We start from the raw sequence: 16,945 nt of genomic DNA on the forward strand, positions 1-16,945 counted from the left end.
GCGTTAGCAGCATCCTGCAGTAGTGGATCATCAAAAGAAACCAAGGTGGGATGTGAGGCATCACTAGAAGTTTGTTGTATCAGACTTGACCATGACACTGTGCTTAATAGAGAAGTGGTTGGAGCCAAATTTGATGCCTGGGAGGTTTAGCATAGGAAGGACTATGATCCTGGGGTTTTTGGAAGGAAATGGATCAAAATTCAACATAGTTGCTTTGCAATTACCATTTTTGTCCAGAAACTAGCTTAAGAAGGGGCACTCGCATGGAGTTGCCACTTGAGCTAAAATTTGGCAGGGCCTAATGATATGGACATAAGAATATGTTGTAAAAACTTCATACCATTTGGACTTGCCAAAATGGTACTTCCTTCACAAACATCCTCTCTGTCCAGAATATTGGGATAATTTTGGAGAGAAAATGGTTTGTTGAAATAATCCCAAATTTGGTGGAGAGAAGTTATACTAGTAGGATCATGATCTAGTTATTTTTTAGAATTAGTGAAGTAATATAAATTATACTTGCTTCACACCCTGAAAATATTAATAGAATCAAAGATTTAAAGGTGTGCTCACATAATTGACTGGACGGGGCTAAAAATTGGAGGAGTGTTATGATATGAGCACTTGAAGAGGCATCCAAAATTTCAATTCATTTGGATAACACTAGCTAGTACTTCCTTCACAAAGCCTCTATCTGAACAAAAACTTTGAAAAATCACTGAGGAAGATTCACTACGCAAATGGAGTTGAATTTTGGCATGACGCAATTATATGGACAGGAAAGGATGCCCAAAAAGTTTTGGATCAATTAAGAAAAGATAAATGACACTTCCTTCACAAAGTGCCATTCAGGGAGAGTAGGAAAAGGAATATTAATGGGTTATTTTTGAACTAGGAAAGGAAGGTTTTTGACATATTTGTGGAATATATGACCCAAACACTTTCTAAAAATTATTTGGGAATTTTGGGAGTGACAGAAATATAGGCTGCTTCACAACCTAGGGCAAACAAGACTATTCCTTTATTAGAAAAGGGAATATTCATGAGAAAAAGAATTTTAGGGTTGGGCTAGCTAGAATAGAAATGACGTGGTCTTGGGAAATATTTTGATAATGATGAGCCACTCCAGAGAAGAAATGATGATGATCTCCCAGGTTTCAAGTCCACAGATCCACTCTGAAAGAAAATTAGGGCAAAACCATGGAAATCAAAGGAAAAAGAAAAAGGGCCAAAAACCATGGTGTTACATGATCTTGGAGGATAGGAGCTTGCTCTTGGACCGGAGGTTCATTAGCTTGTCGCTGTAGTTGGTCACGTTCATGTAGGCGTGCTTGTAACCCATTGTCATGAAATGGATTTTGTGGAGCTTGATGAACTTCATGGTCTTGGGGAAGCTGTGGACGAGCTCTTGGAGGACATGCATCTGAAGAATAGTGTGAAGAATGATGACTTGAGTGGCTCCGTCTTGAATAGGACAAAGAGGTAGACGAGCGGTTGACTATCATGGCTCGTATGTCCTCCTGGAGAGATGCCATTGATGTGTCGAAGTAGTCTCTTGTACGTTGCTTTGATTGTCGCAAGTCTGTAGCGAGTAGGTCGATGTGGTCGCCAAATGCTTCATTCTCTTGATGCAAAGCTCTTTGTGCGCTGATACGTCTCTGTCGTATCTACTTTTCCTAACGCTTTTCCTCTTGTTTTGGACTCTAATTTGCATGATTTGAATGAAACTAACCCGGACTGGCGTTATTTTCAGCAGAACTACCATGATGTTGTTTTTGTATAAAAATAAAAGTTCTCGGAATGGAATGAAACTTTTTGGAAAATTATTTCAGAATAAAAGAAAAATATTGGTGCCAAGAACCATCGGAGGGTGGCCCCTGGGTTAGCACAACTCACCAGGGCGCCCCCCCTTGTGGCCCTGCAGACCCTGATCCCGACTACATAAATACCTATATTTCCAGAAAAAATCAAGGAGGAAGAATTATCTCGTTTCATGATACAGAGCCGCCACCACCTCCTATTCTTCATCGAGAGGCCAGTTCTAGAGTCCGTTTTGGGCTCCGGAGAGGGGGATCTTCGATCTTCGTCATCACCAACCCTCCTTCATCGCCAATTAAAAGGAGGAGTTCATGTATTCACTATGTGTTAATGCTTTGTTCTGGTTCTTTATTAAAAGGAGGCCTTAATATCTACTGGTACGCGTCAGTGCTATATAAACGGTTTTTAACCCCTTTCCGCGATGGCATTAGAAACCGTCGCCTAGTGAGTGACGGTGATAGGGGGCCCTTCCCACATGACCCAGAAACCGTAGGGGATATGCCCTCTTGGCACACACGCTCGGCAAAATGAGTTCGTGTGCAACTGGCGAGCGCTCAAATACGGAAATACGTATAGTAGAGCTAAAAAATACAATTACACAGGCGAAATTGTTTCCGGTCGCAAGTACATCCCACACAGGTAGTCCCTGCTAAACGTTTCCGTTCGTATGTACATCCCACACAGTAGCTCCAAGGAAAACGTTTCTGTTCACAGGTACATCACACACAATTTTTCCTGTTAAATCGTCAGTGATAGTGTTGCCATTGCAAACGATATTAACAATTTTATCGTTTGCATTATTGAATGCATCACACACCGTCTGTAGAAGAAACTGTGTGGTAAAGACTATCCATCGCACACAGTTTCTATGTGGTAAACGTTTGCACAAGGTGGCCTAACGCAAACAGTTTTCAATAGAAAGTCGTGTGTGATTGTTCATTGATCCAACATGGTTTATTCCTAGAAACTGTGTGCGTTGCCTGAGGTCATCGCCCACGGTATTTTTTCAATAACTGTTTGCAATAGCAAAATCCAATTAGTAGGCTAATTGCCCTATTATTAATAATCCATTTATTAATATAATTGACATTCATATTAAGGAAGCAAAATTTCATAATTGAAATACATTAGAGTACAACATGATATAGCTTCGGCACTCAGCTACCCCATTACACAACTGCACCAGCACCAAGTTTCACATGCAACATGTAGAACCTTTCAAAACTAGCATCATAGACGATATATAGACAGATGCATCTCATCTGGAAAACTGCTGAAGCGGAAGGCGAATATTGATCCTTCATTCATGTTGATGGTCTTTGCAACTTTAGGCCAGTGCCTGTGGATGATTGATCGTACGTCTTTTGTCCTCTTTAGAAACACTTCAATATTGAACCGTGGGTGTCGTATGAAAACCTTCCTCGCCTCCTGACCATAGAGGTGGTTTGATAGGTAATCATCAGTGAACTGCTTTGGAAAGGCCTGAAAACAAGGATGTGCATAAATATTTTCTCTATATAGGAAATGGGGCGAAGGAATAAAAAAGGCAAGGTATAATAGTTAGTACCATCTTGTAGTGAACTCTTCTTCATTGTGCAGACAAAGATCTTGTTGTTTTTTGTCCCTAATTACATTATCCTAACAATCTTTCTGAGTTTCTTGACTTGATTGATATTCATGGACAACTCATTTCCCCATATGCAAAAAGGGTCGAACAGTGGGTCAAAACCTGTGACAGCAGGACCTACATGTGCAATACAAAATTGTTAAAAATCTAAATATTATAATGGTTCCTGCAATTGCACAATAATATGCTATTAGACAACGGACCATGCACGTGCAGTTAACTAAACACCACAACAAATGAACCAAACATTAACTGAGCACCACATTGCACAATATAACATACTCCTAATAGAAGATCACACAGTTAACCAAACCAAGCATGCTTAACAACTTGGAAATATAGCAATTGTATTTTTCCCTCATGTATTTAGTACATCCAAATTCGATTTATTTCTCACATGGTATATAATAATAGAATGCAGCCACAACAATTGAACATCGCATTGCAGAATTGAACCAAACAGTTAACTAAACACCACAACAAATGAACGAAATGTTAACTGAGCACCACATTGCACAATATAACATACTCCTAATAGAAGATCAGACATGTAACCAAACCAAGCATGCTTAACAACTTAGAAATATAGCAATTGTATTTGTTTCTCATGTATTTAGTACATCCAAATTCGATTTATTTCTCACATGGTATGCAATAACAGAATGCACCCACAACAATTGAACATTGCATTGCAGAATTGAACCAAACAGTTAACTAAACACCACAACAAATGAACCAAACATTAACTAAGCACCACATTGCACAATATAACATACTCCTAACAGAAGATCGGACAGTTAACCAAACCAAGCATGCTAGACAACTTGGAAAATTGCACCCTGAAGAATTGAACATCACATTTGCAGAATTGAACCAAACAGTTAACTGAACACCACATTACACGACATATAGAACATATACTCTAGAGCAGAAAACTGCATGGTAAAAGTAGATTGCACAATTCACTAGAATTTGTTAAGGAAAGGCAGTAGCTAGCAAACTGAACATGGGTCCTTATAGTGAGCTAATAAGACAAGCTACTCCTCATTGTCGGAGATATCGATGACGATTGGCTCCTTGGACATGGAAGAGGGCGAGGCATCCACTTTGTGGGTGCCCTCGTTGTAGTGGTGAGTTGCCTGAGTCGCTTTGGGCACCAACCTGCTGGCTCTCAAGATGAGGTAAGCACGTGCATGCTGAGAAAACACCTCGTAGTCTTCGTCGAAGGCACCGATGGTGGCCTCGAGAAAATGCCATGAACTGTCGTTTAAAGCAGCCAACCGTGCTGCGGCGTTGGCGCGCGAGGCATCGACGGTGGCCTCGACGGCGAGGTGCTCCTCCAATATCTGGGGGTCGGCACGAATGGCAGCCATCGTGACCTCATCTGCGCATGCGACCATGATTTTCTTCTCCGCTGCCAAATGCTCCTTGAGATCCTGGCTATACTGTGTGCACCATGGCTTAGGGCAGCGCTTATTTGGTGGAGGGGTCGGTGATTTGGGTGGAAGGTGTCGCGCTCGCACCGGAGGCCGGTGCATGTGGGATGTGGAAGGAGGAGGATGTGGGTCGGGTGTGGATTACCTGCCTGGATAGGCGAGGCCGAGCAGCGTGAAGGAGGGTCACTGGCGAGGAGGCAGCACTGCAAGCAAGGAGTGAAGGTTTCAACTTGGAAAGGAAGGTGAAAACAAGGGAAATGTGGCTTTTGGTAAGGGGGAGGGGGCGGGGAAGTAGATATTTCTGCGGAAGCCGAAAATTTGGAATCGCTTCAGCGAAAAAACTGGCACGCAAAGTGTTATCAGACATGGTCCCTTATTCAGAACTGTGTATGATATGTGAGCATCACAAACAATTCAGATAGCTTAACCTGTGTGTGATGAGTTTGAACATCAAAATTTTTGGTTCGAATTTCCATGGTTACAGTGGCCATCCACGTCATTGCATAATTTGGGTACACAAAGGAGACTACAGCACACCCACACTTCTTAATCAAGCAAGTTTAGCAATTAAAAATAGCTAGCTAACCTAAACATTACTCTAACAAATTAAATATTGAAGCTCTTAATTAAACAAAACAAAGAGTACTACTACGGCTGGTGCTAGTCCATCTCCGCTGTCGCCTTCATATCGAGCTCGTGTCCGACGGTCTCCTGGGGAAGGGGCTCCATGGCATCCATCGCACCATGCTCAGCAAGCATCTCACCATCCACGCCAGCCATCTCTTTAGAAAAGGCCGCCACGAGCTGGGCGTGGGTGGCCGCGATCTGGGCTTGGACGGACTCCATCGTTGCAAGGTATACGGCGGAGGAACGGATGGCTTCTCGAACGCTCTCGGCGATTGCCAGCTCTTCGGCCGTGGGTTGCCGACCGTTGTCAGAGAAGCTTCATTCGATTTGTGCGGTAACCGCCAGGAGATGAGCGTGGGCGGCCTCAACATGGTCGTGAGCGGCCTCCATCAGGGCTAAGGCCGCCATTGCGGAATGGACAACTGTTGTGCCGCTCTCGCCAGTTGCTATCCCCAAGGCAGATGTTGCCGCCACCACCTGAGAAGCAACATCGGCCGTTTGGGCTGCCTTGGCTGCCCGGTCGCAGATTGCGGCCGCACTCATGCACCTTGTTAGCACGCGCATGGCGGCTGCAGCCGCGCTCTTGCCGGAGTGGGCCACCGAAGTTGCCATCACGACACGGGTCCACGTGCCCATCTTTCACCGGTGACGATTGGGCAGTGAAATGATATTTGGGGAGCGAGCTACTGTGCTTGAGACGCTGGTTGTGGACTGTAGCTGACGCACCTTCTCGCGTAAGTCATAGGCGTACTATATACCGACGGTGCTCCAGGATATTTTGTGCTGCATCTCACATGGTTGGTGACAATAAACTGTGTGTGATCTACTTGATTTTTCATCTTGATTTGAATTACATACTGGGGTCACAGCGGCAATGGATGGTGTTTGAATTGCTAGACCTTTTATCTGAAGTGAACATGTGTAACACCCTGTTAATTAAAACTATAGTAAATTCTGCTAATGATGCCTTGTCACCATATTTTCCTAAGCCAAACTGCCTTTCGATAAAAAATCAAAGTCAAATTCAAATTTAAATTTGAAAGTCAATTTATTACTTCTTCAAACACTAAAACAAAAATGTGTATAATATGATGTAAAATCTCCAAGCATTGGTAAAAATAAAATCAACTCCATTGGATGCCCAAATTGCCCCTGAGAATTATTTTAGTGGACCAGTAGCATTAAATTAAGCCTTTTAAATTAAATAAATATTTAAACTATTCAAAATAAATTGAGGCTTGTTGTGCTAGCTGAAAACATTGCGTATTATTTATATGATAAATATTAAGTTCAACTAAAATCATTTGATATTTAATTAAATTGCCAAACTGAGAGGGAATAAAGGAACAGTATAAGAAAAATAAGAATTAGAGTAAATCTCCTCTGCACTAGGCCTAGCGATCACTGTTCCAGGCCCAGCCCAGCTAAACGGCCTTTCCTCCTCTCGTAGGAGATAGGCAGAGGCCATGGCGTGGCTGCCATCCACGGCCACCACGGCCGGATTGCCGATGCCTGGCGCTACAGAGCGCCTTGGAGAGGATAAGGAGGACGTCCCCGATGTCGTGGACAAACCCTAGCTGCTTTTCCACTTCCCCTCGCTCGCTCTCCCCTCCACAACACGCGCCCGACACGCCGTCGCCGCCTCTCGTTGATCCCGCGGCCACTGGCCTCCCCTCGTCGCGCCAAGAGGTCCAGGAGAACCGTCGTGGTCTACTTCGTCTACCCCGAGCACTGGATCGAGCAAGGAAGGTCCGTACACTCGCCATCGACCTCGTCTTCCACGCGTACATCGCCGGCGTCCAGCGTCGATTGCCGCCGCTCCGGTCCACCTCCGGCCTCCCCGACCTCGCCTTCGTGCTCACTGTGAGCTCCTCCCTTGATTCCCCTGTTTTGCCCCGTCGATCCGTCGCCGTATGTTGCCTGCGCTCGTTGAGGCCGCCATGGCCGAAGCATCGCGTCCGCGCACGCACCCGCATGCCCCTGCCGCCTATGTACGCCTGTGCCCGCTGTCGCATGTCTGCTGCAGCCCGCGCCCTCGTTCGCCCCTGGCTGTGTCCGTCCGCACGTGCGTGCATCGGCCGCACCCTGGCCGAGCGCCAGCGCCGCTCGCGGCTCCCGCGCTCGCCCTGCTACTTCTTGCTGCTGCTGCACTGCCGTTGCTGCTCAGCTACTGCCGCTACTACTTGCTATCGTGCTGCCCTGCTCCCACTAACTGCTGCTGGATTGCACTGCTGCTGCTAGGTACTTCTACAGCCGGTTGCTGCTGCTACAGGCCATGGCCATAGCCATGGCCGAGTGTGTTGTGTGGTGTGCGTGCGTGTATTCTGGGTATGAGGCCGGCCCTATCCATATTATTTAGTACTAATTAGATTAGTTTAGGGTTGCTACTTTTTATGTTAAATAGCCTGATGTGTTTGTGACAGGTGGTCCCTCACACTAAATCCCCCCCTTTAGTTAAAATAGTAGTCAATGACAAGTAGGCCCCACGGCCACTATTCACACTTTGACCAGGTCAAACATTGACTATGGACTTGCTGACTGTGTATGCTGACTCAGCCACTGGACCCCACCTGTCATTCTAATAGGCTAGCTGTGTGTGTATAAAAAGTAGTACACTGTTTAAATTCGAATTTAGATATATTTCAGAAATCCAGAAAATGTTTTAAAACTTTGAAAATTCATAGAAAATAAACTGTATCTCAGATGAAAAAGTTTTGTACATGAAAGTTGCTCAGAACGATGAGACGAATCCGAATATGCGGTCCGTTCATCTTTCACATGCCCCTAGCATGCTGAACATGGAACCTTCCCCTCTCTTTTCATCTGCCCGGAAAACGCCAGACGTCGGGAAAACCCCTCCGGATGTTTCCCTCTCCGTCTGCAATGTCTAGCATTGCGTTAGTTCACACCCGGCACATCATATCGCCATGTTATGCTTTCTGATTCTATGTTTGATTTATATTTATTGTTTCTTCCCCCTCTTCTTTCCGGTAGACCCCGAGACCGATGTTGCCCCTGTGATCGACTACGTCGACGACGACCCCTCCTTGCCAGAACAACCAGGCAAGCCCCCCTTTGATCATCCCGATATCGCCCATTCCATTCTCTCATGCTTGCATTAGATTTTGCTACTGTTATTGTTTGCTCCTATTCTGATGCATAGCCTGCTTTTGTAACCTACTTTTTGTTACTTACCTGCTTATCCTAAACTGCTTAGTATATGTTGGTTAGTGATCCACCAGTGAACCCCACCTTGTCCTTGTTGCCCCTGCTTCATCATCGAAGACCCGTTCAACGGGATTGAAGACCAGGCCCCGACACCACACATCACTTTCCCCTTAGTTGCTCGACACTGCTGGGATATTATCGAGTGCCAAGGGTGAGACCTCTTCAGCACTTCTGATGTTAACCCTGTAGTGTAGTCATTCGGTCGTGGTCATCGATGGTGATATCCTCCTTAACCACTTCTGATACGACTCTGTCATGCAACCCCTCAAGTGTGAACCTCGGGGGTGATTCCTCTTACATTCACCTTGATGATTACATCGAGTGGAATTCACCGGGGGTGATTCCTCGGGTTTTCCCCTTGATGTTTGGACACACAGTTACTATGGTTTCTATGACTTTACACTGAACCATTTTACTAAAGATGGGTCGGCCCAGAGGGGTACCCGCGCGAGCTTAATTGCGAGTGATGTGGAGACGGGTTGACCTGGAAGGTGCCCGCGAGATAATTATGAGGCGTGGCTGGGCATTCCTAGCCCTTGCCGCAAGTCCTCGAGACGGGGCAACGGGGTCACATCTTTCGTGACTCTCTGCTTGTTACCGCGCGTTCCTAATCCACTACGATTTGGATATTTGATCCGAGGGGCCTCTGGCCTGATAGCACTAACCATCACGTGGGCATAGTATGGGCATTCCGCGTCGTGTACATCAGCCGAAGCTTAATAGACGTCAGTGACTGAGCGGCGCGCGCCGGGTTGGACTACGTAAGCACCTGCCTTGTTGAAGGAGGTAGCTAGGTCTGCTCACTGGCCGCCCACGCAACGTGTAGGAGTTCCCGGGGAGATGGCCCATGACCCCTGGGGGCATAGGTTTAGTCCGGCGTGCTGACCTCTCTATTAAGCCTAGGTCGGGTTGCGGCGTATTGTTTAGCTGAGGCCGGGCATGACCCAGGAAATTGTGTCCGGCCGGAGTTAATCGAGCGTGGTGGGTAAGTTGGTGCACCCCTGCAGGGAAGAAAACATCTATCGATAGCCTGTCCTACGGTAGCGGACACTTGGAGTTGTATCCCGATCGGTACAACTAGAACTGGATACTTGAGATGAGACATGAAGATGAGACTTGGATATGAGATGATAACTGGATAGTATGGCTCTGGGATTGCTTTCTCGCAGGGAGTCGAGAAAGGATCTCTGGCCGAGGTTGATAACACTTCTACTACTTTACTTTATGCTACTCTACTCCTTCCTGTTGCTGCAAGATGGTGGTTTCCAGAAGATGCTAGTCTTCGATAGGCTAGGCTTTCCCCTTCCCTTCTGGCATTCTGCAGTTTAGTCCACAGATACAACCCATTCCTTTGATACAGATGCATACTTAGTTTAGATCTGATGTAAGTCTTGCGAGTACTTTGGATGAGTACTCACGGTTGCTTTGCTACTTCTTTTCCCCCATACCCGATTTTTGCGACCAAATGACGGAGCCCAGGAGTCAGACGACGCCACTGGCGACTACTACTACCCGGAGGATGCCTACTACTACGTGACGGCCGCTGACGACTTGGAGTAGTTAGGAGGCTCCCAGGCAGGAGGCCTTGCCTTTTCGATCATTGTTGCATTTGTGCTAGCCTTCTTAAGGCAATGTTGTTTAACTCATGTCTGTACTTAGATATTGTTGCTTCCGCTGACTCTTGTGTATTCGAGCTTATGTATTCGAGCCCTCGAGGCCCCTGGCTTGTAATATAAAGCTTGTATTATTTTAATTTGTGTCTAGAGTTGTGTTGTGATATCCTCCCGTGAGTCCTTGATCTTGATCGTACACATTTGCGTGTATGATTAGTGTACGATTGAATCGAGGGCGTCACAAGTTGGTATTAGAGCCGACTACCTGTAGGTAGCCCCCTTTCCAACTCTTTGGCCGAAGTTGAGTCTAGTCACTGAAAAACTTTTACTAACATTGGTTGTGTGTCTTATGGACCCATGTCGTCATTGGGTGGTATTAGGATCTTTTACTCACTCTGGGGCTCTAATCTCTCTTCCCTTTGGGTTAAACATTTTACTAACTCTGACATTAGGTTCTCGTACCCACTTCCTCCCGGAGAGCCCCGACATTATCGATGATCTCTTGCTTCACCAGAAGATTCTACGGATACTCCTCGATGTTTCCCGAGACCCTGTGCCCACTGCTTTGCATATCCTTACCACCGATAAGTCCCCATGGATAACATCCTTGCCATTTGTACCTTCATCCCCAGTTGCTCTTGTTGTTACAAGTTACCCCTAACACTCTCCGTTGTTCCGAGAATCCTTTGTGCCTTATGCTTTGCAGCTTCCTTTTGCACTATGGATAATTCACTTACACGGGGTCTGTTCCTCTTCAGTTGTTCGCGTGCTTTACAAAATACTTTGAAATGCTATCTGATCTCCCAAAAATCCTTCGCATCCTTTTACTTTTGATTCACCTTGCCTGCTTGTATTATGGTTAATTCCATATGTCTAGCGATATTTATTAAAATCCTTTGTGATTGTCATTTTGTTCCTATGAATTCAACGTATGTGCGACTACTCGCAATCATCTATTGATCCATAGGAATTTTCTTTCCGGCTCAAACATCATTCCGGATATGAGCTGGTTCTTGCCCAATCGAGATTCGATCAGTGTGCCTCTAAGTCTGTTCAACCTATCCATCTTTGATCGAAACATCTGATTCTGATACACCGATCTAGAAATCAAATCTCCTTGTATTTAAGCTTTGGCTTATTCAGATGTTTCCATAAACCAATTCCTTTGCATCCCTTCTTCTAGTTGAGTACCAATATTCACATCATATCCTTTGCGGACCACCTGATCTTTTGGTGAATTACTATCCAACAGCTCCTTCATATTTTAAATCATTGACGACTTTCTCATGATACAAAATGCCTCTGGCGAATTGTATCATCTACTCCGGTATCGCCAGCCCTTTGCTTTCGAGCGTGTACCCGTCGCTCCTGTTATTGTGTTGTATAGCTTCGTAAAAATGTCCCGATGGGTTGAACCTATGCTTTTCGTAATTCGTGTGAACTCGAAAATTATGCGAGTCATACTCTTCTGGTGCTTCACTAGATAAATCTTCAGCACTACAATTTCTTCGAAAACGAGGAGTGAATGAAAGGTTATGCATTGAAGAAGTGGGAGTCGACCTTGAACTTTGTGTTCATGCCCATGGACCTGATGTGGCACTTGTCATGGAAGCTTCTTGCGATAATAATAATCCCCTTGCTATAAGTTCATCTGGTATCTATGTTTGGTCCTTTGCAACCGTAGTTCTAACCATGATTGTTCCCCTTCGATTCCATTTCTCGGAAAAGTTCACGCACTTGGCTTATGCAGATCAATGCAACTCCACAACCTTTATTTAGATCTTCCTTCAAGTACTATCCTCCGGTATATCAAGAATATCAGAGAACTGTGTTGCTTCCTATGAGTCTTCATCTAGTATTGCTTCTCACCGATTTCAGATTTCCCCCGAGATTTAAGTTATTAATCACTCGAGGACACCGATAAGTGAATCGGTTGAATCGATTTTGTACTCTGATTTTATAACTCTAAGTAATTTTCATTGCTTACGAGTTTAATAATCCTTCAGGTCATTCCTAGCCTGGCCGGCTATGTCATTATCATGCTAAATTTTAACTGTGCTACCTGGTCCTTCTTCCCGGAACAGAAATTTCGACGATGAGCTAAGCTTATGTCGATCTTCCTTGTCATACCATTTCACCTTGAACAACAAGCTTGCTTTCGAGTTTGTGTTGTACCCATGGTTCCAATAAATTTTCACTTCATCATTCCTTTGACTTGATGTCATCGCCGATCGATTACATCTTCATGAAATCTCTCGACAAATGTGTCGCAATCATCATCAACATTCTGAGCTCTTCCAGGATATCAATTGAATTCATGATGAGAAATACCAGCCTTGCCCCTCGATGATTAGTGTTATCATCGACCACATTCTTGCCTTCCCCCCAACACAAACTTCTTCATATAATTTTGGAAATACATCCTTTTTGACATGTCGATGGATTGCAGCTGAACCCATCGACCATATCCTCATCTTTTCCTTGCTGAAATTGTATGACTTATTTTATAAGTTGTTTCTGATGGATCCTTTGTGTATCCAAAGACTGAGCTTTACCTGATGACCATGTCAATACTATCCCGGAGCATGACCGTGGTTCTCCGAACATCATTAAGAACATTGAGGCGCAATGCTAGATGTTTCATGATCTATTATCCAAACACCGTTGTATGGGTAATGTTACAAAATTCCTCTCCCCTTACCTAAATGGTTTCTACTTTCTATCATGTCAGGGATATCATGCTCTGCTTGTCCTTGTAGGGGATATACCCTTGAAATATGTGTATCAACAAATTTTCCTTTCCATTGGTTTGTTAAAACTGATAATCACCTTTTCCTTTCCATTGGTTTGGTTACCCTTTCTCGTGATCTACATAGAATCTAAGCAGTAATAATTCTTTGCTTATGTAACACTCGGTTGTACAACTCTATCAGTAAGAACCTGTTACTATTGTTGGACATTCTGGTATCCATCGATGGACGAGAACTTTGCCTAATGGTCTGCCTCGTTCAACGAGCAGGAAAATGGTTCTCTTCATCCCTCGCCCTTGGTACCAACGTCGTTGCCAATATAACTGACAGGCTACCCTCTGACATGTCTTGCTATCATGACCGTGTAAGATGCCAACGGCTTTTCTACTTTTAACTACATGGTGGGCCCATAACCCACAGTTCCACAGGATCAAAACCTGACTCTCCTGTACACCCATCTTGCCAAAGTTATTCCTCGCACTTGATTTCGTATGTAAAGCACGAACCACCTTCCAAGTGATCTATTCTGGTATCAGATGCAATACTTATTCCCATTGCTCTGAACTCCTTTCGCCCCCCTTTATTTCAGACATCGAACGATTGCCTACCCGGTTGAAGCTTCTTATTTCACCTTCTCACCTTGCTCTCAATGACTTTCTTGAATTTCAACTCGAGAGATGCCTCTATGCCACGTTCACTGAGATAGCCCCCAGGTACCTATCTTGTGTTGAGCCCTCTCCTTCCAAGTCTTTCTCCCTTACTCCACCCCTTAAATCTCGGGACGAGATTTCTTGTAATGGAGGAGATTTGTAATGCCCTGATAATTAAAGCTATAGTAAACTCTGCTAATGATGCCTTGTCACCATATTTTCCTAATCCAAACCACCTTTCCATAAAAAATCAAATTCAAATTCAAATTTAAATTTGAAAGTCAATTTATTACTTCTTCAAATAGTAAAACAAAAATGTGTATAATATGATCTAAAATCTCCAAGCATTGGTAAAAATAAAATCAACTCCATTGGATGCCCAAATTGCCCCTGAGAATTATTTTAGTGGACCAGTAGCATTAAATTAAGCCTTTTAAATTAAATAAATATTTAAACTATTCAAAATAAATTGAGGCTTGTTGTGCTAGCTGAAAACATTGCGTAGTATTTATATGATAAATATTAAGTTCAACTAAAATCATTTGATATTTAATTAAATTGCCAAACTGAGAGGGAATAAAGGAACAGTATAAGAAAAATAAGAATTAGAGTAAATCTCCTCTGCACTAGGCCTAGCGATCACTGTTCCAGGCCCAGCCCAGCTAAACGGCCTTTCCTCCTCTCGCAGGAGATAGGCAGAGGCCATGGCGTGGCGGCCATCCACGGCCACCACGGCCGGATTGCCGACGCCTGGCGCTACAGAGCGCCTTGGAGAGGATAAGGAGGCCGTCCCCGATGTCGTGGACAAACCCTAGCTGCTTTTCCACTTCCCCTCGCTTGCTCTCCTCTCCACAACACGCGCCCGAGACGCCGTCGCCGCCTCTCGTCGATCCCGCGGCCACTGGCCTCCCCTCGTCCCGCCAAGAGGTCCAGGAGAACCGTCGTGGTCTACTTCGTCTACCCCGAGCACTGAATCGAGCAATGAAGGCCCGTACACTCGCCATCGACCTCATCTTCAATGCGTACATCGCCGGCGTCCGGCGTCGATTGCCGCCACTCCGGTCCACCTCCGGCCTCCCCGACCTCGCCTTCGTGCTCACTGTGAGCTCCTCCCTTGATTCCCCTGTTTTTCCCCGTCGATCCGTCGCCGTATGTTGCCTGCGCTCGTTGAGGCCGCCATGGCCGAAGCATCGCGTCCGCGCACGCACCCGCATGCCCCTGCCGCCTGTGTACGCCTGTGCCCGCTGTCGCATGTCTGCTGCAGCCCGCGCCCTCGTTCGCCCCTGGCTGTGTCCGTCCGCACGTGCGTGCACCGGCCGCACCCTGGCCGAGCGCCCGCACCGCTCGCGGCTCCCGCGCTCGCCCTGCTACTTCTTGCTGCTGCTGCGCTGCCGTTGCTGCTCGGCTACTGCCGCTACTACTTGCTATCGTGTGCTGCCCTGCTCCCACTAACTGCTGCTGGATTGCACTGCTGCTGCTAGGTACTTCTACAGCCGGTTGCTGCTGCTACAGGCCATGGCCATAGTCATGGCCGAGTGTGTTGTGTGGTGTGCATGCGTGTATTCTGGGTATGAGGCCGGCCCTATCTAGATTAGTTAGTACTAATTAGATTAGTTTAGGGCTGCTACTTTTTATGTTAAATAGCCTGATGTGTTTGTGACAGGTGGTCCCTCACACTAAATACCCCCGCTTTAGTTAAAATAGTAGTCAATGACAAGTAGGCCCCACGGCCACTATTCACACTTTGACTAGGTCAAACATTGACTATGGACTTGCTGACTGTGTATGCTGACTCAGCCACTGGACCCCACCTGTCATTCTAATAGGCTAGATGTGTGTATATAAAAAGTAGTACACTGTTTAAATTCGAATTTAGATATATTCCAGAAATCCTGAAAATGTTTTAAAACTTTGAAAATTCATAGAAAATAAACCGTATTTCAGATGAAAAAGTTTTGTACATGAAAGTTGCTCAGAACGACGAGACGAATTCGAATACGCGGTCCGTTCATCTTTCACATGCCCCTAGCATGCTGAACATGGAACCTTCCCCTCTCTTTTCATCTGCCCGGAAAACGCCAGACGTCGGGAAAACCCCTCCGGATGTTTCCCTCTCCGACTGCAATATCTAGCATTGCGTTAGTTCACACCCGGAACATCATATCGCCATGTTATGCTTTGTGATTCTATGTTTGCTTTATATTTATTGTTTCTTCCCCCTCTTCTTTTTGGTAGACCCCGAGACGGATGCTGCCCCTGTGATCGACTACGTCGACGACGATCCCTCCTTGCCAGAACAACCAGGCAAGCCTCCTTTTGATCATCCCGATATCGCCCATTCCATTCTCTCATGCTTGCATTAGATTTTGCTACTGTTATTGTTTGCTCCTATTCTGATGCATAGCCTGCTTTTGTAACCTGCTTATTGTTACTTACCTGCTTATCCTAAACTGCTTAGTATAAGTTGGTTAGTGATCCACCAGTGAACCCCACCTTGTCCTTGTTGCCCCTCCTTCATCATCGAAGACCCGTTCAACGGGATTGAAGACCAGGCCCTGACACCACACATCACTTTCCCCTTAGTTGCTTGACACTACTGGGATATTATCGAGTGCCGAGGGTGAGACCTCTTCAGCACTTCTGATGTAAACCCTGTAGTGTAGTCATTCGGTCGTGGTCATCGAGGGTGATATCCTCCTTAACCACTTCTGATACGACTTTGTCGTGCAACCCCTCAAGTGTGAACCTCGGGGGTGATTCCTCTTACATTCACCTTGATGATTACATCGAGTGGAATTCACCGGGGGTGATTCCTCGGGTTTTCCCCTTGATGTTTGGATACACAGTTACTATGGTTTCTATGACTTTACACTGAACCATGTTACTAAAGACGGGTCGGCCCAGAGGGGTACCCGTGCGAGCTTAATTGCGAGTGATGTGGAGATGGGTTGACCTGGAGGGTGCCCGAGAGATAATTACGAGGTGTGGCCGGGCATTCCTAGCCCTTGCCGCAAGTCCTCGAGACGGGGCAACAGGGTCACATCTTTCGCGAGTCTCTACTTGTTACCGCGCGTTCCTAATCCACTACAATTTGGATATTTGATCCGAGGGGCCTCTGACCTGATAGCACTAACCATCACGTGGGCATAGTATGGGCGTTCTGCATCGTATACATCAGCCGAAGCTTAATAGACGT

The 16,945-nt window shown here is 45.6% G+C and overlaps 2 protein-coding genes across 2 annotated transcripts; both read left to right on the forward strand.

Annotated features, from left to right (window-relative positions):
• Positions 1–6,994: 6,994 nt before the first annotated feature.
• Positions 6,995–10,357, forward strand: LOC119297229. The gene is made up of 2 exons (XM_037575103.1): positions 6,995–7,371; positions 10,202–10,357. The coding sequence occupies exons 1-2, from the start codon at positions 7,066–7,068 to the stop codon at positions 10,271–10,273; spliced, it is 378 nt and encodes a 125-aa protein (XP_037431000.1). The 5' UTR covers positions 6,995–7,065; the 3' UTR covers positions 10,274–10,357.
• Positions 10,358–14,466: 4,109 nt separating this feature from the next.
• On the forward strand, positions 14,467–16,044 carry LOC119297230. Its single transcript, XM_037575104.1, has 2 exons — positions 14,467–14,850; positions 15,985–16,044. The coding sequence occupies exons 1-2, from the start codon at positions 14,545–14,547 to the stop codon at positions 16,009–16,011; spliced, it is 333 nt and encodes a 110-aa protein (XP_037431001.1). The 5' UTR covers positions 14,467–14,544; the 3' UTR covers positions 16,012–16,044.
• Positions 16,045–16,945: the final 901 nt, after the last annotated feature.

Source organism: Triticum dicoccoides, chromosome 5A, assembly GCF_002162155.2.
Source record: "Triticum dicoccoides isolate Atlit2015 ecotype Zavitan chromosome 5A, WEW_v2.0, whole genome shotgun sequence".
NCBI lineage: Eukaryota > Viridiplantae > Streptophyta > Magnoliopsida > Poales > Poaceae > Triticum > Triticum dicoccoides.

Bases quoted from the DNA above. Each gene is read 5' to 3' on its own strand.
- LOC119297229 (XM_037575103.1), top strand. From the start codon at position 7,066: ATGTCGTGGACAAACCCTAGCTGCTTTTCCACTTCCCCTCGCTCGCTC. The intron at 7,372-10,201 runs GTGAGCTCCTCC...TTTTGCGACCAA, and splicing joins ACCTCGCCTTCGTGCTCACT to ATGACGGAGCCCAGGAGTCA.
- LOC119297230 (XM_037575104.1), top strand. From the start codon at position 14,545: ATGTCGTGGACAAACCCTAGCTGCTTTTCCACTTCCCCTCGCTTGCTC. The intron at 14,851-15,984 runs GTGAGCTCCTCC...TCTTTTTGGTAG, and splicing joins ACCTCGCCTTCGTGCTCACT to ACCCCGAGACGGATGCTGCC.